The sequence below is a fragment of the Rhinopithecus roxellana genome, chromosome 6, assembly GCF_007565055.1.
Source record: "Rhinopithecus roxellana isolate Shanxi Qingling chromosome 6, ASM756505v1, whole genome shotgun sequence".
NCBI classification, from domain to species: Eukaryota; Metazoa; Chordata; class Mammalia; order Primates; family Cercopithecidae; genus Rhinopithecus; species Rhinopithecus roxellana.
The window spans coordinates 26,950,019-26,972,165 of NC_044554.1; the positions used below are offsets into that span (position 1 = coordinate 26,950,019).

The following is a 22,147-nucleotide window of genomic DNA, read 5'->3' on the forward strand; positions in this document are numbered from 1 at the left end:
TTATAACAATTCTATAATAATCTTTTTTTTTTTTAAAGAGACAGGGTCTCACTTTGTGGCTCAGGCTGGAGTGCAGTGGCTGCATGATAGCTCACTGCTGCCTCAAACTCCTGGGTTCAAGGGATCTTCCCACCTTAGTCTCCGAGTAGCTGGGACTACAGGTGCATGTGACTGCACCCAGCTAATTTAAACAAATTGTTTTGTAAATATGAGGTCTCACTATGTTGCCCATGCTGGTCTTGAACCCTTGGGCTCAAGTGATCCTTCTGCCTCATCCTTCCAAAGCACTGGGATTACAGGTATAAGCCACCATGCCTAGTCAATAATAGTAATTTTAATGATCATACCAAAGATCCATAAAATCAAGTTGTCATGAATACTCTTCTCTAAAAACTAGTAACATGTTTTGAAAGTAAATAAACATATATGGGTAAAGAGAATAAAACACTTTCTGATATAATAATCTGACAGATAAATAGCAACGGTAAAACGCCCACCTTTCCCTCAACCTTGGACCATTCTTTTCCAGTATGGTGCTGTTGAAAGTATACAAGCTTTTCTATCAGACAGAATATGATTTGAATCCTGTCTGCTTTGCTCACTGGTTCTGTGCCCTTAAGCAAGTCATCTTGTACAGTTATCTGTAAAATGACACCATTGAAAGGACCATTTATAAAGCACCCAACACAGTCCTTGCAAAGGAGCAGGTTCCCCATAGATGGTAGTTCTCCTGGACCAAGAAGAAAGGAACTAATCAGGGACAACTAATATTTACAGAGAACTTACTATGCTCAGCAGAAAGCAAATCTCCTAAGTTCTTTGGAATCTGTTTTGTGCTGTCTATCAAATTGAAATAACCAATTATCACCCTGATTCATCCCATGTAGGAGCACTGAATATATCTTTATTAAAGTGCTTCTTTCAAGTCTAGACTTCATCAGAAAACCTGTCCTGGAGGTAAGGTACTAATGCACTATTAGTAGTGCTCCTGGGTCAACCTGAGAACAAATTTTGAGCTGTGTTCATTACTTGTGCAAAAGCAAGCAGCTGTGGGGTGTTTAGTTTCTTGCATTTATCTAGAACAGCAAGTGCAATCACAAAGCCTCATCAAGGGCTTTCATGTTTTTTACTCTTTCAGTATTATTTGAGGTATAAAAGCATTTTTATATTAACAGGCAACATTACATAATGGCTACATTGTGAATACTCAAGTTTTTCATCACCGGCAGCTGCCACAATAAGCTTTGAATGTGCTTAATCAATGAACTAAGAATCAGGTTATGAAACCCATAAACATAAATAAACCCAGAAATTTCACTTTTTCTTCGTCATAGGACTGCTGATACCTAGCGTGATGGATCGTATGCTTCTTGCACTGAGGCCGATGTTGGAATCGGTGGTGTTATTGCAAGTCACGTCTTCCAGACTCCACCATCCATCAGAAGAGATTGCCTGGAAATGATTTGTCAGAGCTTGACTCACTGCATTTGAAAAATCATCCCATGATGTCTGTTTGCGGATATTTAAAGCACATATTGTGTTTTCGCATTCCAAGTCATCAGAACCATAGTTGCTTGGTTCAATCTCACCCACTGAAATCCTTAAGGGTATTTTAAGAGCATCTGGTAGAAGAGTAAAAGAATTAGGAGTTAAAAAAATCCAGACAGAAAAAAAATGCAAAACTATTATATAAAATAAGCAGATACAAACATTTAAAAATACAAACCAAAGGATAGCTATTTTATTCCATTAAATAACATTATATTGAACATTCTTACACCAGAGTAAACTTTTTTTTTTTTTTTTTTTTTTTTTGTGAGACGGAGTCTGGCTCTGTCGCCCAGGCTGGAGTGCGGTGGCCGGATCTCAGCTCACTGCAAGCTCCGCCTCCCAGGTTCACGCTATTCTCCTGCCTCCGCCTCCCAAGTAGCTGGGACTACAGGCACCCGCCTCGTCGCCCGGCTAGTTTTTTGTATTCTTTAGTAGAGACGGGGTTTCACCGTATTAGCCAGGATGGTCTCGATCTCCTGACCTTGTGATCCGCCCGTCTCGGCCTCCCAAAGTGCTGGGATTACAGGCTTGAGCCACCGCGCCCGGCCCAGAGTAAACTTGTCTCCCAATCTCTTCAGTTTCTTTGGAAGCATGCTGCATGAACTGTCTCTTTCCTTGCATCTTTGGCTGTTTCTATTTCATTAACTCTTTCCCATCAGCAAGACTGTCAAGTTTTTAAAAAAAAATCTGAAAGAACTATAACCCTCCCTTGACCTTAAGTTCTCTATATTCTCCTTTCCTTCATAGATAATGTCATGGATGAGGCAGGCTATAGTTGGGACAGGTTGGGATGCTTAGGATAGTAACTGAGAACCTTGGGTTGAGCCCCAGGGTCAGGGTCAGCCTCCTATAGCTGTGTGTTCTTGTAAATTGCCTTGATCTCTCTGTACCCCAATTTCTTCCATAAAATGGAGGGAATGTACATCGAGTTGGTATGAAGAATAAATGAACTTACTTTTGTAATAGATTTTATATATTCTTATATGGTAAATACCAGTAAGTATTTGATAAATGGTTAACAGGGTAGTAGGAATGAACTTCTGAAAAGCTCTTTCCGATTTCTCTGACTAAGGCTCCAGCGCAGTGGGTAGCATCCCCATGTACTTCTGTTCTCATGACTGAATTGTATACTGAGTTACATGTGTTTGTTTCCAAATATTCTATATTCACTGAACTGATGACTACAGTTAGTGAATTAAATATTCCATAAATTGATGAAATAATGAGTTACCGTTCCTGTGAAAACTAAGTTGAATCCTTCAGAGACAGTTTAGGAACTGCTAAAAAATGTTATCTAATGAGGTATAAATGGGACAACTATATGAAATGAGAAAGGGTTTAATAATCTCTGGACAGATACTACCTTTAGTTTGCTTCATAAATGTGTTTAAGCAGTCCAACACTAGAAATCATAGATGATGAATTAAAGGTATTTTTTTTCAAGCAAGAGTACGTGAAATTTTAATTAGTAGAACCCACACTAAAGACGTCTATCTAAACGTTGGTTAAAAAAATTACTTTGTATGCTTTACAATTAAAATGTTTTAAAACAACACGTGTTTATAAGATTCTCTTCTTAAACTGGATTTTTCCATTAACTAACCAACTGCTGGATTACTTTATTTTCCATTTTCTGACTCTCAGTCATCTTACTTATCCACAGTATCCGACACAAGTGATCTCTTTTCTCCTTGATATAATCCTCCTGGATCTCCATACCCATAGATGGTAGTTCTCCTGGAAGGAGGTAGTACCTCCTTGGTCACTCTTTAATGTTGTTCCTTTATTGTTCCCTTCACCTTTTCCAGACTTCTTAACGATAGTGTGTTTCAGGGCTCCTTTCTCTATTTAATTTATGTATGCTCATTCCCTTAGTGATCTCATCCAGTTCCATGACTTTAAATATTACTGATAGACTGCTGACCTTCACATTTATTCATCAGCTCTCACTTGTCTCCGGAATTCCTGCTGATTCGACATCTCCACATAGACACCCTAAAAAACATCTCAAATTCCTGCATCCAAATCTGAACTCCCCAACTTCATGAGCAAAATCTGTTTCATCCACAGCCTTTCCCCTAACAAGTACTGACAACTCCATCATGCGAGTTGCTCAGACTAAACACCTTGAATTATCTACGAATCTCTTCCCTCTCTTAAACTTCGCATTCAATCCATGAGGAAGTTCTGTTGATTCTACCTTCAACTGTATCCAGAACCCAAGTCCTTCTCACCACTTCATCTGCTACAGTCCCACACGGAGCCACCACAATTGTCTCTCACCTGGAATACTACATTCATGTACTAACAGGTGTTCCTGATTTGTCTGTGACTTCCTATAGTTGATTCTCAACAAAGCAGCCAGTGCTACTGTTAAAATGTGCATCAGATCCCATCTCTCCTACAGTCGAACACTGCAATGGCTACCTTAAGTTCTTACAATGGCCTACACGTTCCAACAAGATCAGGCCCCACTTCACCCTGTACCTGCTCTCCTGCACTCAAACACTGAAATGGCTAGGGCTCTGACCTGTCTTCCTGCTTCTCTTTCCTTTTAACCCAGTCACCCTGCCCTCCTTGCAGTTCCTCAGACACAACAGGAATGCTGCTACCTCAGGCCTTTGTCCAACTAGTGCTAAAGCTCCTACCTTAGATATCCACATAGCTGCCCTGTTCACTTCCTTCAAGCCTTGGCTTCAATGTCTCATCAGTGAGGCAAACTTGGCCACCATTTTAAAAGCTAAAACCCACCCTTACAGTTTCCATCCCCCCTTAGTCTTTTCCATAGCATATCTCACCACCTCACAAAGCCAAAAAATAAATTTTTCTTATGTTTATTATTCATTTTATCTCTTAATGTTAGACTATAAGCTTCAGGATGAGAACAACCTTCTTAAAAATTCTGACTTACATCAAGTGGCTAAGATAGTGACTGGTACAAAGAGCAGCTCAATAAAAGCATGTGTTCAATGAATTAACAAAAAGGGGTTTATTCTATAGATGAAGAAAACTATTCTACCGGAGATTTCTCCACTGCCTTTCCATATTATTCTCTGCTTAAAATAATCAGCTTCTGTCTACATAACTGCATGAAACTTGTCTCTGTTAGCAGTAACTTCCTATTTGCCAAATGCAATCGACTCTTTTTTAACCCTTACAGTCTAGGGAATGTGATACTATTAAATTACTTCTTCCTCTTAGAAAGGTCTCCTAACTTGAATCCAATTACACCATTGTTTTCTTTTCTTTTCCTTTTTTTTTTTTTTTTGAGATGGGGTCTTTCTCTGTCACCCAGGCTAGAGGGCAGTGGTGCCATCTTCTCTCACTGCAGCCTTGACCTCCCTGGCTCAGGTAATCCTCCTGCCTCATCCCCCCATGGAGTAGAGAACAGATAGGACTACAGGCGCATGCCACCATTCCTAGCTAATTTTTTTTTTTTTTTTGTATTTTTTGAAGAGATGGGGTTTTGCCGTGTTGCCCAGACCGGTCTTGAACTCCTGGGCTCAAGCAATCCTCCTGCCTCAGCCTCCCTAAATGCTGGGATTACAGGCGTTAGCCACCATGCCTGACCATACACCATTGTTTTCTGGCTCTTTTCCTTCCTATTTCCCAATCTTCTTTTAGAGTCATTTAAAAAAATCTTCTCTGACCTAAAGATAGGGGTTTCTCTGGGCTTGGCCTTCAGTTCACTTCTCCCCTCACCCTATACATCATTCCTGTCTCACAGCACACCTATGACTTGAACCATGACACTGTTTCTCCAGCCCTGTTCCTCCCTTGCTTGTTCAGGCCTCCTTCCCTCTTACTAGGTACCAGTCATGCTCCCCATCTATGGTACCCTGTGTGTCAAGATAACTATTTCCCCATTACCTACCTCTTATGTCCTTACTTGTAATCATTCAATTGTTCATTCAGGTCCACGGGACTGCCTCAAAACTTACACGGAGGATTGAATCAAAAGGAATACAAGGCCTTTTATGACCTCACTCTAGACTTTCCACACTCATCTCCTTCCTCTCCCCAGCACTGCAGATATAGCTAAATACCTCTAAAAACTCCAAAGCACGTCCCCTTCAGTGCCTCCAGATATGCTGCTAGTTCACCTGGAATGTCTCTATTTTCCACTCTTTCTTGGCTCAGCCCTTCAATTTTCACTTACATCTTCCATGGGGAAGCTCTTACCTCCTCTATGCATATTTTTACACGTTGCCTCATTTAGTGGTACTTATAACAAATATAGGCTTGGAGTTGTATTTTTAAACTTTTTACACAGATGGTTTTATATTATATGTCCTTTTATAACTGACTTCTTCACTCAACATTTCTTTAAAGTATTTAAGGTGATTTATATAGATAAAATTTATTTTTAAGTGCTACTTGGTATCTTTAAGATATGGATTTTCTAGAGTTTATTCTATTTAACCATTCCCTAATAGATTTCCCTTTAGAATGCTTTCAGTTTTCTAGTATTACACACAATGCTGCAACACACATTTTCATATATCTCCTGGTACACACATGCAAGAGTGCTTCTAGCTATGTGCTTAGGCGAGGAGTAGTTTGTTCAATAAATGAAAATAATTGTGCATCTTTGTTTTACTTTGACACATTCTGTTCTTCACTTTCTTTGCTTTTGAGATGGGGTCTCGCTCTGTCACCTAGGCTGGAGTGGAGTGGCATCATCTTGGCTCACTGTAACCTCTGCCTCCCAGGTTCAAGCAATTCTCCTGCCTCAGCCTCCTGAGTAGCTGGGACTACAGGCATATGCCACCACACCCAGATAATTTTGTATTTTTTAGTAAAGATGGGGTTTCTTTATGTTGGTCAGGCTGGTCTGGAACTCCCAACCTCAGGTGATCTGCCCACCTCAGTCTCCCAAAGGGCTGGGATTACAGACGTGAGCCACCACACCCAGCCCCACTGACTTTCTATAGTTCATTTACATTCACAGCTTTTATCATCAGCCTTATGGAAGTAATCATAATCTAAATGCATATCCTGTCTTTTTTACTTCTCTCAGATTGTCAGAATTGGAATCTTAGAAAGACCTTAAGAAACGATCCACTCTTTTGCACTCAGGTACATGAATAATTATTAACCCTACTAACAGGCAAGCAGACTAAGGTGAGAGAAGGCTAAGCACCTTGCCTGACATTACACAGACCTCTGGGAGCTGGGATTCAGATGCCCTTTCCCTTAAATCAGACTATCTAATGTCCAGTCTTCCACAGGATGTACACCTGCAAAGCCTGCCAACATGCCTGAGACAGAAATTATACTCAGGTCTCCCATACCAGTCTTTTATTTCATAAAGTCCTCCTTAATCCTCAATTTTAGGATTTCTCATGCCTCTCCTCATTATATACCATTTTCCTCTCTTCCACCCTGGTTCAACTGAGGACTCATCATTAAAACTCTTTGATGCTTGATCTGTTTCCAGACTCTCTATAGGTTGATTTGTCACACAAAGAGCTGCCTACGAAATTCCAAAACACTCTTTGTATCATATTATGCACTATCAAGAATCTCACTGACTCATCTTTGACTGTCATATAGGGTCAAAACTACTGAAATGAGCATTAAACTGCCCAAAACATCAATTGCGCTGTCTCATCCTTCCAATTTCCCACCTCTAATCACACCTCTATCCCAGCCATGCCAATATGCTTCATATTTCTCACATCTAAGATACCACAGCTATATCTACTTATTCCATTATCAAATGTTTAATAACAAAATATGGAATATAATTAAATGATAGTATTTACATTCCATAATAAAATTTTAGCCCAACAGAAAGTTTTCCATGTTTGTTATTAGGTTAGCATCAGCTTATAATAAGAGAACTATTTTAGAGAAATCCTATATAAGATACTGTTTCAGACACTGAGCAGTGATTCAAAAGTTTAAGGTCCTGAAAGCTAGACTTTAATGATAAATAAAACCTTCTGTCAACCAAAAAAAACCCACTCAGGTTTAAAGAGAATTTCTATGATTCTCTTTTATCTTTTTATATTAAAGTTTACTTACACAGTTTGCATATATGCTTCCTAGCCATTCTGAAATTTTCTTCACAAAATAAAAGTATATGAAGGTATGTATTAGGTTGAAGATAAAATCATTATTTAAGTTTTTAAAAATCTGCTTATCCTAAAATTGAATTACTGATACAGCTGGCTGACTGGATGGATTGGGTGATAATCTTAATGTAAGAGGTCATAATGTTTCGTAAGGTCTATACTCCACACTCACAAACCCAAAAGTGAGCCTTTACAAAATATGCTGAGGAGCATATACTCTTGGAGCTGCAAGGGACCCAAAAGATCATCAATTATCTTCACAGAAAAGTAGGCAACCAGGTGCTGGGAGATAACCAACTTGCCTGCCTCATACAATCAACTGATGCAGAGTACATAGCTAGGATTTCTCATATCCTGCCAGTCTAATGTCTAGAAAGACAATCTAAGTCAGAAGAAAAATGCAATAAATATTTAGATTGCTCTCCTAGGTCAGTAAAATACAAGGAGAAGCCAGCATCACTTGAGTAGCAATTAGTTCTGCAAAAAGTCATTCTACATGGAAAAATAATTATCACACTTATAGTCAGTATTTTTGCCATAGTTGGGGCTCCAAAAAGGTTAAAAAGGAGATGCAAAAACTGTAAATAGTTTTTCCCATTGTACCAGAGGCCCCAGCAACAGAGGGGAAAGATAAACAATAATCTCTGAACATCACTCACTAAGATTCTCCAGCAAATGCTTGCAGTCATCAGTGGCAACATCATGCACAGTCCGATTGCACTTGTCTCTCCTTTCTGGCTCAAGCCCTCCGTGTCTACACAAGATTTCTAGGCAGTTCTGTAAAGACAAGAGCTCGATTACCTCCAAGTCCAAATGAATTAACCTGAGTACAAAACCCAAAGGAAAAGCCAGTTGCCTATAACAATCAAATCAAGAATTCACAGCTATAAATCTTATTTCAATTCCATCAACCCCAATATACAGATTAATCTTAGATTAAACTAAACAATGTCTAGAAATGCAAAGCCAAGAGTGCTTATTTAAATGCAAATGATAGGATCATAACACTGTTCCACAGAACAGCTTCTTAGGTTTCAAGAAAAAAAATAGCTTGCTAATCACTCAATCTGCAGATTCAAATTAAAAACAAAATTAATTTCAGCAGACATTCTCCTTTTATGGTAATTTGGCAATATAAAGCAGAAGACTTTTGCTATAACGGGATGTACTTTGCTGTCTTCTAGACTATAAACTGCTTTCCTGGTAATATAAGTGCAGGGCTCTAATTTTAAAAATTCTAAGAGTCCTCATAAGCATATTTGTATTTGAGATGTTACCCTGCCATGTTTTATTTGAAAAATATGCACATCATGTTGATTGAGATTTTAGAAAATCATTCCCTATAGATATTGAAGTGATGCTCCCTTTCCTTTTCAGCTTTTTCTTCTTCTGTGTTGCTTAAGGAAATCTCCATTCAAAAAGTAGAATTATGAACTGAAAAGTCTTAGTCCTCCATATTGTTTCAAATGCAAAGTAAGAGATAATATATATACATACATTTTCTAATAAATAATCACATGGCAAGGTATTACATCAGGACATTTACCAAGGAACTCTCCTATATCAATGTTTACCACTTGATGATTTGTTTGCTAATTTCTCACAAGGCTAAGGAGAAAAATGAATAGACCAGAAAGCATGAAAAGGAACTAATAACCAAAACAAGCAACGACCTGCCCATCACTCCCCTAAACACACACACACACACGCACACACGCACACGCATACATGTACACACACCCACTCGGAGGCATGGGGCTGTCTTGCAGTTCTAACAACATATTAATTCAAGTCATCTTGAATAGCCTTTTCTTCTCTTTCTGTAGCATACCCTTTCATCCACTTTTAAAATATACTTTTTTCTCTTCTAATATAAAATATTTTTAAAAGAAATACAATATCCGGCTGGGTGTGGTGGCTCATGTCTGTAATCCCAGCACTTTGGGAGGCTGAGGCAGGTGGATCACTTGAGGTTAGGAGTTTGAGACCAGCCTGGCCTGGCCAACATGGTGAAAACCCATCCTACTAAAAATACAAAAATTAGCCGGACATGGTCGTGGGCACCTGTAATCCCAGCTACTCTGGAGGCTGAGGCAGGAGAATTGCTTGAACATGGGAGGTGGAGGTAGCAGTGAGCCAAGATCATGCCACTGCATTCCAGCCTGGGTGACAAAGCAAGACTCTGTCTCGAAAAAAATAAAAAAAAGAAAAGAAATATAATATCTACATAGAAAAGTACATAGAAGTGTATCACTTGAAGCATTATCACAAAGCAAACATATTTGTGGAAGGAGCACTTTGGAAGCCCCTTTTGTACTCCATCTCAACAATTAACTCCTCTCTCCCCTGCAGAGGCAACTACTATCTGATTTCTAATTTTAGAGATTGGTTTGGCCTATTTGTGAACTCTATATAAATGGAATCGTACTGTATGTAGGTGCATTTTTATATTTGGCTTCTTTCATTCAATATAATGTCTCTAAGATTCATCCATGTGTTGGGAGTAGTCAGAATTTGTCTTCATTAAAAAATGATTACTATGTGGGATTCCATTATATTCCATTGTGGTATACCACAATTTACTCATCCATTCTCTTGTTGATGAACATTGGTGTTCTGCTATAAACATTCTAGTACATGTCCTGTGGTGGACACATGTTGGGTATTTGGTATATGGTAGGGCTGGACTGCTGTGCACAGGGCATGCACATGTTCTACGTTAGTCCATACTGCAAAGAGCTTTCAAAAGTGCCTACACCAATTTGCACTTCCACAAGGAGTATACTTGACTTCCAGCTGCTTCATGTTGCCTCTGAAACATACTTTTAAATGCCATAATGAGTTCGTTAGAAAGTACGGTGAGTTCCCAAGGGCCAGAAAGAAAAACAAAGAGTAAGCAGAAACCACCAATTCAGTGAAACTTTAACAGGAAGCCAGTGCTGCTCTGAGGATAAAGCTGACAGAGAGAACCTTCTTGGATGTTGGAAAGATAGGACACCGGGCCTTGGGTTTCCTGAGTAAAGAAAATCTGCCTGCTTGCAAAGGGAAGAAACTAGGACATTTGTTTCTCCCTGCCTGACCCTGTTCAGGTTGGAGGAATCTCTCTAAAACTTGCCATTTAAGTCTGGCAGTCTGTACAATTATTATGTGGCCATTAAAAAAGTAAATCTTAAAGAAAAGTCTGGAAGTCTGACTTTCATAGGTCTACGGTTCAGATTTAAGAAATCGCTAAGAAATTAACAGAAAACAAAGTCAGATAAATAAATGTCAATTCATATCAATTTGTTGTTACTAATTTGGACAAAATCAGTAAATGAATAAGATAATGTTGATTGAGAAATGAACTCTAATTAGAAACTTAACTAGAAAGCAATCTGAGAACTAAACTTAGTGAATTCTCAAGATGATAAGTGATAAAAATCACACATTTATTTTGCAAGTTAGAACTTGCAGTAAATGTAGGTAAGAGCCACCGCTGACCTGGATTCTAATCCTTCTAACCAAAATGACTATATCTACCACTGCTGCGGAATCATTTAACATTTTCCTGCTTTCATTTCCCTATCTGTATTTCAAGTATCTATATCTCATAAGGTTAACATGACTTAAATGAAAGAGGCACACAAAGTTCTTATATTCATGGCCTGTACTAAACTCCCAGGAGTTATTAGCAGCCATTATTATTACCATAATAGACATCATCATCACCAGCTAGAAAACAGTCCAAATATCCAATTAACTGGTGAGGTACCATAGCACATCAACAAATGTCACTAATCTCAAGACAATTTAAGTACTGTTACTTCAAATTACAAACAGAAATGATAAAAGGTGTAACACAAGTTTGCAATACTCCTGAACTGCCTGACCCTGTTCTTTTATAGTCTTTTATTTCTGACCTTCAAAGTAGGTGATTTCTAATTTTTCTTACATTCAAGTAGGTCAGTGGGCCAGACCATAAGCAGTGACTTTCTCTTTAAGAAAGCATGAATGTCAGTCCCCATGAGGGTAGCGCATAGCCAAACACTACTACAAGTGTAAATTCTGCAGCATGTGCTGGCTGCATGGGGAACTCAAAGAAAGTGAAAACCTTGGCCCCACGGACACTTAACAACAACAGCTACAACAACTATTTGAGCACATACTAAGTTCCAGGCACATTCCACACTTCGCAAGTATTCAATGTTCGTTTAGCCCTCACGACAACTTCATAAGCAGGGCACAAAGCCCCTTTGGGCCAGGGACTATTATGTGGGCTGAGGGTCCTGATGGTGAGTGAGGTAGAGCAATTCCATGTCTCAGGGAGGAATGCAAAGTGACCTGATACACTCAGAAAAGGGGCTGGCGAAGCAATGAGTACAGTTTTACTTTATGGAGGAGCAGAAGGGGTAAAGAGGGAGAGAAGTATCTATACTCTCTCCTTGTTGAATGGGACTGTGTGAAGAGGACAAATGCTGTGATCCCAGTCTCTGCTTCTGGAAATAGAGTCCCAGGGGCCCTAAACTGGGCAGGATGTCCTACCCAAGTGATACGGAGACAGGGATCTCGATGGATGAGTTTAAGCTAAATTCCTATTAGGATACAGAGACATCTGCTATAACAGAGACCTTTTAAAGAAGTAGCTTAGGGCTCAGCTTTCACGTGCACTCACATTCCACTTGCTGGAACTCAAATATTTGGCCATAGTTCCCTGCAATCGAGACTGGAGAATGCTGTCTTTATGCTGGGTGCCCATGGGCCCAGCTGAAACAGAGGGATCCGTTATTATGGACCAAGGACAGAGGAGAGGTTGAGGAGTGAGGGAACTGCCAGGCTCCTTTCAGCAGAGCTGAGAAGCAAGGTACCAGCATCCAGGAAATTCAGTAGAAACCTTGAGTCCAGAGAGCTAGAGATAAAAATCAAAGTCAGAGCAGGGAGCCAAGAGTTTGAGCAGAGGGAAAGAAAGTGAAAAAAGTTTGCAAATATACATTGAAAGCCCAGCTCAAGTGCTGAGAACAACCTTGGGGTGTACCTGCTGCTTTACAGGGCTGGGGAGATGGAAGCCATTAATGTGGGAAATAATGACATGAGCAAGAAGGTAGTTAGGTGTGCATGGCCAAAGATGAAGTTGGCTGCTATCAGCTGTAAAGGGTTGAGTGCTATGCACTTTGCATGCTTTTCTGTAGGCATGAGGATGTGTTTGGGAAGGAAAGTGCCATGTTCAGCTCTGTTCTGCAAACCAATTGTTGTACTGAAAGATTACATTGGAAAGGAACAGAGTGATAGCAAGGAGACCAGTTAAGAAAAAGAAAGCAGTCCATTCTCTTACTGACTCAGCAAACATTTAGTACTTTTGGGTCACAGACTCTGCTGGATACAGTATATATAAGGATTAAAAAGTAACTGTTCAGAGGAGATGGAGAGGCAGAGAGGCATGCAAACAATTATAATGAAGTACACGCTCTCTAAGCAAAGTGTGGAGAGGTATCCTGGGAACACCTAACTCCAAGAAGCCAAGACAAGCTGAAATGTTTTCCAGGCAGAGAGGGGTCAAGACAGGAGAAGAGGCCATTTGAGGTAATGGGAGCAGCAGATACAAAGACAGGGAGGGGAGCGAGCACAGGATGTTTGCACATTGGCCAGTGTGCGTGGTCAAAGCCTAGCACGCACTAGGGAAGGAGACAGAAGTGTGCATAGGGGAATAGACCAAGACCAGATCAGGAAGGGACTTGACTGTTATGATAGGCATCCCTGCCCTGGAAGTGATAGAGGCTTGGGAAGACATGAAGCAGGTAATTACATCACCATGTTCACCTGTTAGAAAAGCCCCTCACATGGCAATGTAAGGGAAGCAGAGACCGAACATGATGAGACCGCGGCAGTACCGTGAATGTGACCAGACAGCAAATGATAAGGGCTCCCTAAGGACAGTGCTGACAAGACTATGGAGGAGACAAGGTATTCAAAATTTATTCGTGAAAGAGTAAATTTAGAGTTGTGTTGATCATTTGAGTTCTTTCAGTTAGGAAGATGGAGCAAGTAAACAAATGCCAGGTGATGCTATTGGAGTAAGAGAGGAGAAGCAAGAATTGCAGCAGATTGGCTAAGAAGTATAAACATTTGGGCCCAAGAATGTGCTAGAAGAGCTATCTGGTGGAAGCAAAAGTGAATGTGGTCCCCAACAGGATTACCCTACAGTTGTTTAAACTGGAACACATTAGAGAGTGAAAGAAGGCACTGTTAATTACACTGGGATGACAGGCATAAACAGGGTTGTACTGAGCAAACTGGAAAGTTTGTTCCCCTGATTATCAAGGAAAGGACCTGCCTAGACAGACTCAGAAAATGCTTAAGTAGGGCTAGAGATGAGATTTTAGAATCCGTATAGATTATATTCTGCGGATCAACAAGATCATTCAAGTGAGAAAGTTCAGAGTGATGAAAAAAAGGATCAAAACCCAGATCCATGAAAGGTGTTGGTGGGAAACACTGGATGACCCACGTCTTGGACGAGAGGTGGAGCATGACCCTGGGCAGCCAAGTTTACATTCCCTTTAGGGTTCTGCCATTCATTGCTGTCCAAAGTAAGAAAGGATTCAGTACTCTTCACTGAATGTTATAGGGAATGAGTATAGAAAGGCATTCTCCAGAATATTTTTTTCTAAAAATTAAAAGAAAAAAGGAAATAATCATAATCAAAAGCATTACAACAGTGTTCAAAGAACAGATTTCTATTTATCATTATTAAAATCTAGTGCCAATGACTTTGTGCCTTTGCAGGCACCTCATCTAATTTTCTCTTTTCTAAACTAGCTACCCAACTCCATGCAACAATGAATAACTTTAGTGACTCCTATTATCTTGTTCTTGTGTATCCAATTCCTAGGAAGAAGGAATCCAAATATTGGGGCGTCATGTGGACCTTTGCACATACCTCATGGAGACCTCTTGGAGGACCGAGGTGGCTGCTACAGTGTGAGTGCAAACGTCTAATCCTCATATGGCTAAAAGCTTAACAATGCATCAGGCAGATCGCAATCCTAACACATAAAAATGATCTAAAGTGGGTAACAAGAGAGCTACCACCTGACTAGAGGACAGTGGGCCTGCCCAGACATGACCTCTAGGATGCTGGCGATGAATGTCTGGAGGACAAGTAAAAAGGCAGATATGGAGATAAGGGTTTGGGACTAGTTACTGCAGGAGTCACAATTGATTCCTGAAAGACCCCTGAAAGACTGGATAAGCTCTTAGAAAACAGGAGTAGGCAGCTGAGAATAAAACTTGGGAGTTGCTTAGAGTTAACACACACACACACACACACACACACACACACACACACACACACACACACACACACCACAAAAAACAAAAAGCAGAAAAACAAATAGAAAGCCTGGTCAGCAAAGTTGGAGGGGAAGTGAGAAAAGGACAGTGGTCTGGAAGCCCAGGGAGGGAGGAGTTTGCATTAAATCGTCAACTCTTTAAAACACCCAGGGAGACTGAGCAAAAGCAGAAGTGATAGGAAGCCACTGGCTTCGGTAAGCGAGAAGTATAACCACCTCCTGTAGTGAAAAATTCACACAGTCCCTCCAGTGAAAAAAATCTCTTGGTATATGAACTTCAACAACAGAGCCGCTCAAATCCAGACAATCTCTTAAATTTGTTTCTGTTGCAGGAAACTAACATGTCAACGGTTTCATGACAGAACAGTAAGTTTCATTAAGAAATTCATCTATCGGTCGGGCGCGGTGGCTCAAGCCTGTAATCCCAGCATTTTGGGAGGCTGAGACGGGCGGATCACGAGGTCAGGAGATCGAGACCATCCTGGCTAACACGGTGAAACCCCATCTCTACTAAAAAAATACAAAAAACTAGCCGGGCAAGGTGGCGGGCGCCTACAGTCCCAGCTACTCCGGAGGCTGAGGCAGGAGAATGGCGTGAACCCGGGAGGCGGAGCTTGCAGTGAGCAGAGATCCGGCCACTGCACTCCAGCCTGGGCGACAGAGCGAGACTCCGTCTCAAAAAAAAAAATTCATCTATCTATTCAGATGAAATGATGGAAACAAAGGCTTATCCTTAGTTCAGCAGCCTCTCTGGAGTAGTCAGGCCAGCTGTAGAGAGAGGTTTTCCAATGACATTTAATGGTGGTCTGCACAGATTTCTTAACCATTGGAAAAAAGACCAGGGGGTTAACATGGAAAAAGGACAGATGTGGGAATTTGATCTTCAATGAATGGAGCTTGAGGAATTAGTTACCCATTTCCCATCTGTTACAGATAAAGACTTAGTTTCTTTATCTACAACACAAGGGAAATTGACTAGATGAACTATGTCAGGGGTCCACAAACCCCTGTCACAGACCAGTATCAGTCCATGGCCTGTTAGGAACCAGGCCACACAGCAGGAGGTGAGTGGAGGGTGGGCAAGCATTCCTGCCTGAGAGATCAACGGTGGCCTCCTGTCAGATCAACGGTGGCATTAGACTCTCATAGGAGTGTGAACCCTACTGTGAACTACATCTGCAAGGGATCTAGGTTGTGTGCTCCTTATGAGGTGGGACAGTTTCATCCTGAAACCATTCCCACCCCACCGCACCCCCAACCATGGAAAAACTGTCTTCCACGAAACTAGTCCCTGCTGCCAAAAAGGTTGGGGACCACTGAGCTATGTTACGTCTCTTCAAGCTCTGAAATTCCACAATTCTCTACTGAAAACCATGTGGAAACTGAAGTCATCTTCTTGGGTAGCAATGATTCTACTACCCTGTGTAGATTAGACAAATGTATGCTAGAGTAAAGAAAAAAACCTATTTTTAAGCTCTACTTGTGGTCAATGTAGAATCTTTCTGCCAATGCAATGACTAGCTCAGAGCTGTATTTTTTCAGAAATCTGGCCTTAATATCTTAGTTATAAGTAGATTACTTTCTGAAGAACTATCTCAGCCAGAATATAAATATTAGGCAAATGATACTAATACATTTTCCAATATCTTTGACTAGGGGAGAAGGAAGTATGGTACAATGAAAAGACTAATGGATTCAGGCAATCTGGGCTTCATTCCCAACTTTTATCTACTAAACCCTCTGGGGTTTAAATGTCTTAATCATAAAATGGAAAGGTTAGACTAAAAGATTTAATGTCCACTCCAGGGCTTAAAAAATATATTAATAGCCTAGCAGTGTGTGAATATTGTCAGTCATGCCCACTTTAAAAAAAAAAATCTCTCTTTCCTTGTCCAAAATTCATCTTGTGCTTCTTAAAGTAAAAGAATACACAAGAGTCATAGTCTACGGGAGAAAGAGGTCATATTTCCCTTGGACAATATGCCAGAGGTGTGGAAATCAATGACAATGCCCTCTTTGATCATAAAAACACCAGAACTAATAAAGAATTCATAATTAAGGAGTTGAGCAGCATCACAATTGCCCTACACTGAAGGGTAACTCACCTTGGGAAGTGAGTTCCTTTCTGCCTAGCCTGAGAGGTTCAGTAGCTGAACATCCTAGATCAAGGGTGTTCAGGTTTTGTTTTTCTTTTCTTTTCTTTTTTTTTTTTTTTTGCCTTTAGGCTGAGTGCAGGCCTAACACACTCCTATCATTAACATCTCATATTACATTCAGAGTTTTTCTTTTTCTTTTTTTTTTTTTTTTTGAGACGGAGTCTTGCTCTGCCGCCCAGGCTGGAGTGCAGTGGCCAGATCTCAGCTCACTGCACGCTCCGCCTCCCGGGTTCACGCCATTATCCTGTCTCAGCCTCCCGAGTAGCTGGGACTACAGGCGCCCGCCTCGTCGCCCGGCTAGTTTTTTGTATTTTTTAGTAGAGACGGGGTTTCATCGTATTAGCCAGGATGGTCTCGATCTCCTGACCTCGTGATCCGCCCGTCTTGGCCTCCCAAAGTGCTGGGATTACAGGCTTGAGCCACCGCACCCGGCCTCAGAGTTTTTCTTTTAAAGGAGTGGAGGCAGGTTGCAAACTACCCTTTCCATGCACCTCTACAACAGCAAAAGGATTCATAGTCCTAGATTAACTGTACATATTCAGGTTTAAACTATTCACATTTCCCATCTTTGTCTCCCAAAAATTTTATGTCAAATATTATTGCATTCCATTCAAATCATATATACAAATCAAGTTCCCAGAATTTTTGTATCTTTTTTGTCAAAGGGTGAAGTTGGGGAAACAAAACAACAAAACTACTGCTAACAAACAATACCTCCAGATTGAACTGAATCATGCCCTTTTCTCATTTTGTAAAACACCAAAGTCTAAGATGAATGGCTTCTGCCAAGATCACAACAGGAAGTTACCCAACCCGGAGCTCTAAATACACATCTTTAGCTATCTCTATCTGGATGAACAAATCGTAGCACTTACATTCAGCATGTCTAAAACTGCATTCTGTCTTCTTGATCAAAATGATCCTTTTCCTTGTTCTTTTTGGGAATGTCACTACTATCTTTTTATTCAGCCCCCCATTTCCCTCATCTAATCCATGCTCATTCCTGGGGCATTCCTAGTATTTCTCATTATTTCCACTGCTCTCATCATCTTTCATGTAGTGTCTCTTCCTGATACCAATTTCTTCGTAATCTCAAATCTTCTTGATGTTCTTGCTTAATGAATCTATTTAAACTATTCAGTTGATTATTTTGTTCCTTTGTACAAAACCTTTCAATGGTTTCACTTTGAATAGCAAATTAAGACCAAACTCCTTGCTATGTCACTGAAGGCCCCAGGCCCTGTTGTGAAACTCCCAGTTAGGTCTTATTTCTCACTACTCTCCATTATCCCAATTAACAGGGACCTGTTATCCACCTCCCTACTTCCATGTGTTTGTTTTTACTGCTCCTTTCACCTGAACCACTCTCCTTTCTCAGTGGTGATGGTGAATTTAATCCTCCTTGCAAAGCTCAAAATAATTTCCAACTCCTCCAGAATGAGCCATGCCTGAGCCTAACATTCTTGAAGTTCTGCCCTTTGAAATATGTATGTTCTCCTTCTTTTTCCTGTAATTGCTGCATTTTTATACTGTTCCAAGTGCATTTCTGTTCTCCTTGTGTTCATTTTTGTGCTCTTCTTGTCCTACATTTGTCTTGTACCCTGCACACTTGCCACTGAACTAGGAGCTACCTAATGGCAGAAATGATCCTTACAAATGTTAGCACACACAGTACCTTGCACTCAGGAACTTCCTAATATCTTCTTATTGCTAACACAAATTAATGCTAAAGTGATTGACATCAGAAAAACATGAGTGAATGGACTACTATATTACACTATTTCTTTAATATTCAGAATCATTCTGTATTCTATCTGAGCATCTAGAGCTCCCTCTTAGATACTGGTAAGACAGCACAGACAGGGGTAAGTTTGGCAGCTGAGGGTACCGGGCAAGAGAACGAGCTCTGCAGCATGAGTGTGAATCCTCACCCTGCCTCTCACTAGCAGCGTGGTGTTGGTACTGAAGTAAACAACTCAGTGAACTAAATCAACACCAATGATTTGCTCCTATTGTAGATAAAATGTTTGAAATTACCTTCATATTTCTCATTAACAAACTACAAATAAATTATTTTTATTAAAAGTCTGTTATACCCTTGACCATAACTATTGCATAGGAATAATGTCAATTTCTATTGGTAACATCTGCAATTGTATCACTCAGTCTCCAATTATTCCATTTAAGTACACTTAATCTATAGCAGACAACTTTGCCGCTCATCAAATTACAGTTGCATGATGAGGCCAGCTGCTAACAGACATACCTTAAAACCTTTGGAAGCAGCAATGTGGGCAGCAGTCCAGCCTTCTCTGTTGGCGTGGTTAATGAGGTCTGCAGGAACAACAGGCTTGAATATGCTTTCAGGACTCTCTTCTCCTCCATCCAAGTCAAAGACACCTGACTCGGACTCCTCCTCATTGAAAGAATTTCCACAAGCTGGTATTCTATGGTACATAAGAAGCTTGAGGCTGTCCACATTACCAGTATCCACAGCTGCGTGAACTGGTGTCCAGCCATCCTGAAAATAAAATGACCGGGGGAAAGGGTTGATAACAACATTAATGTCAAGGATAATGTTATTGAAAGTTCACTTCAAAATGTTCTTGGGCATGGACCACTGAGCTGGGAAAAGCAGGCATTCCAATCCTGAACATCAACACCGATGAGCTGGGCAAAGTTCTCTCACTTCTGTCAGTGAACAATATTTCCAACTGCTATGACTCATGTTTGCTATTTTGTAATCATTTCTACCTACCAGTTAACCATTTGGGGTGAGCAGGTACTGCCCAGGGCATAACTGAGTATTATGTATGGTAGATCAAAATCTCAATTTAATACTATGAAAGAGAATGAACTTTAAAGGAATTAAAAAATTTATATGCAAGAATGTTATTAGTAGAATACTGAAAGAATGCAGTTATAAGCCAGTTTTACTTATAAGGCACTGACCTAACTCTGTTATCTTAAAATTTTATGCCAACCATTCCAGAAGAAAAGATCCTAAATAACAGGGAAAAGGTAGACATAAAGAAAAAACAAGGCAAAATAATTTCAGTGCAGGTTTACGGGCCCCTATTGAGTGTTTTGTGACTGCAGAGGGATACTGATCATTATAAGCTTAGAAAATGTTTCAACTAAAATTACTGGGTCTGTTTTCTAGAATATATTACTTTGGAGCCTCTATTACCCACTTAGCTGGTAGATGGAGTAGGGGTATTAATAGAAGTCCTTTTTAGGGCAGTGATTCTCAGGTGTGGTCCCCAGACCAGCAGCATCAGTATCACCTGGGAACTTGATAGAAATGTGAATTCTTAAGCCTCAACTCAGATCTATTGAATCAGAAACTCTGGGGATGGGGTCTACCAATCTGACTTAACGATACCTCCAGGAGATTCTAATACACTAAAGTTTGACAAGCACTATTCTGGGAAAAATCTAGGTTCTATCTATAGTCTCTTCATCTTTATTTAGAGATGGGTCTGTGTTCTATTCAGACACGCATCTTCTTTATTTTTATAAAAAATTTTTCATAAAAGAACCTGGCTTATTTTGGTGATTTGTATTTTGGCTATGTTTTTCTACCTTTAATTTCCCCTTGACATACCTTTTTCATGTAGTATTTCCCACTGCTATACTAAATATATTTCAGTAAGCTACAGTACACTTTTAAAAAATAATAGGGTAGAAGACAGATAAACAGACAATTAATAAGAACAATCTAAATTTGGGCTAAGTCATCTGATCATTTGCTACAGCCGTCCCTTTGCAATGTCGCTTTTTCTCTGGTTTGGTATCTCATACCAATAAAATCCACTTGGCTAAGACAAGACAAGGGTGCTCCAATCAGGTAAATAAAGTTCACTTGGCTAAGACAAGCCTATGGCGCTTCAATCAGCTCCATTCAGGTGTGTTCTTCGCTGGGTTGTGGACACCTTTACTTGGGTAGTATAACAGTATACTACACAAGTAGTCTACTACTGAAGAGTATAAGTGCTTTTGACCTTTCCCAATTTATATTACAAAGGCCATGCAACCATTTCTGGAAAAATAAATTTCTATCTTCCATCCTCTTTTGATACTTATTATAAGGCACAGACATAATTGTTTCCAATTACACTGTTTATCTCTGGACTTTTGAGCATCTATACTTCCAAAGATTTTGTTCAGCTCACCAGCAACTAGCTGGAGAGAATGGGTTTCTATGTTCTCTAACTTAGGATGTGACTAATTTTTATGCTGTACTGCTTTTCTTCATTCAGCCCAGTGATACAAAATTAATTTATTTTTCACTATAGAATTTTATACTGAATATGTGTAACACCACAGATTTCTCAATATATAAATAACATGAAAAATATAAAACTAAACTGTTTTCTCATATTTTCAAAAAATAGGAAGTTTTTTAAAAAAAATACTCTAGCAATAATAGTCATTAAAAATGTTTATATCTAGCTTATTACATCTCTGCTTATATATATAATTTTTTTTCTTTTTAGGCAGAGTTTCACTCTTGTTTCCCAGGCTGGAGTGCAATGGCGCACCATCTCGGCTCACCACAACCTCTGCCTCCCAGGTTCAAGGGATTCTCCTGCCTCAGCCTCCCACGTAACTGGGATTACAGGCATGCACCACCACGCTCAGCTGATTTTCTATTTTCAGAAGAGATGGGGTTTCTCCATGTTGATCAGGCTGGTCTCAAACTCCTGACCTCCGGTGATCTGCCCACCTCGGCCTCCCAAAGTGCTGGGATTACAGGCGTGAGCCACCACATCCGGCCACATCTCTGTGGCCATTATTAACCATTGGTTCTCCTTTACTTAAGAAAACCCAGGATCTGAGACTATTATTTGTTGAATGACTAAAAAATTATACCTCCCTTGTCTGCCCTAGTTCTAAAAATAATCAAAGCATAGGTATTTGTTTTCCTATTTGACAGATGAATCTGAGGCTCAGAGGTTAAAGGACTGGTTAGGCTAATGAACAAACATTTAATTAACAGGAAAGAGATTCAAACAAGGGTCAGACACTTTCC

General features: G+C 40.1%; 1 protein-coding gene across 2 annotated transcripts in view; it reads right to left on the bottom strand.

Annotated features, from left to right (window-relative positions):
- CTTNBP2 (cortactin binding protein 2) overlaps window positions 1-22,147 on the bottom strand; it is a 166,567-nt gene that overhangs the window by 48,566 nt on the left and 95,854 nt on the right. For both annotated transcript variants that reach the window (XM_010389331.2, XM_030933371.1), the window contains exons 8-10: window positions 19,379-19,633; window positions 8,291-8,408; window positions 1,347-1,622 (exon numbers count right to left, since the gene is read on the bottom strand). In XM_010389331.2, the coding sequence (XP_010387633.1) occupies window positions 1,347-1,622; window positions 8,291-8,408; window positions 19,379-19,633 (649 nt within the window). The remainder of the gene's footprint in view (window positions 1-1,346; window positions 1,623-8,290; window positions 8,409-19,378; window positions 19,634-22,147) is intronic.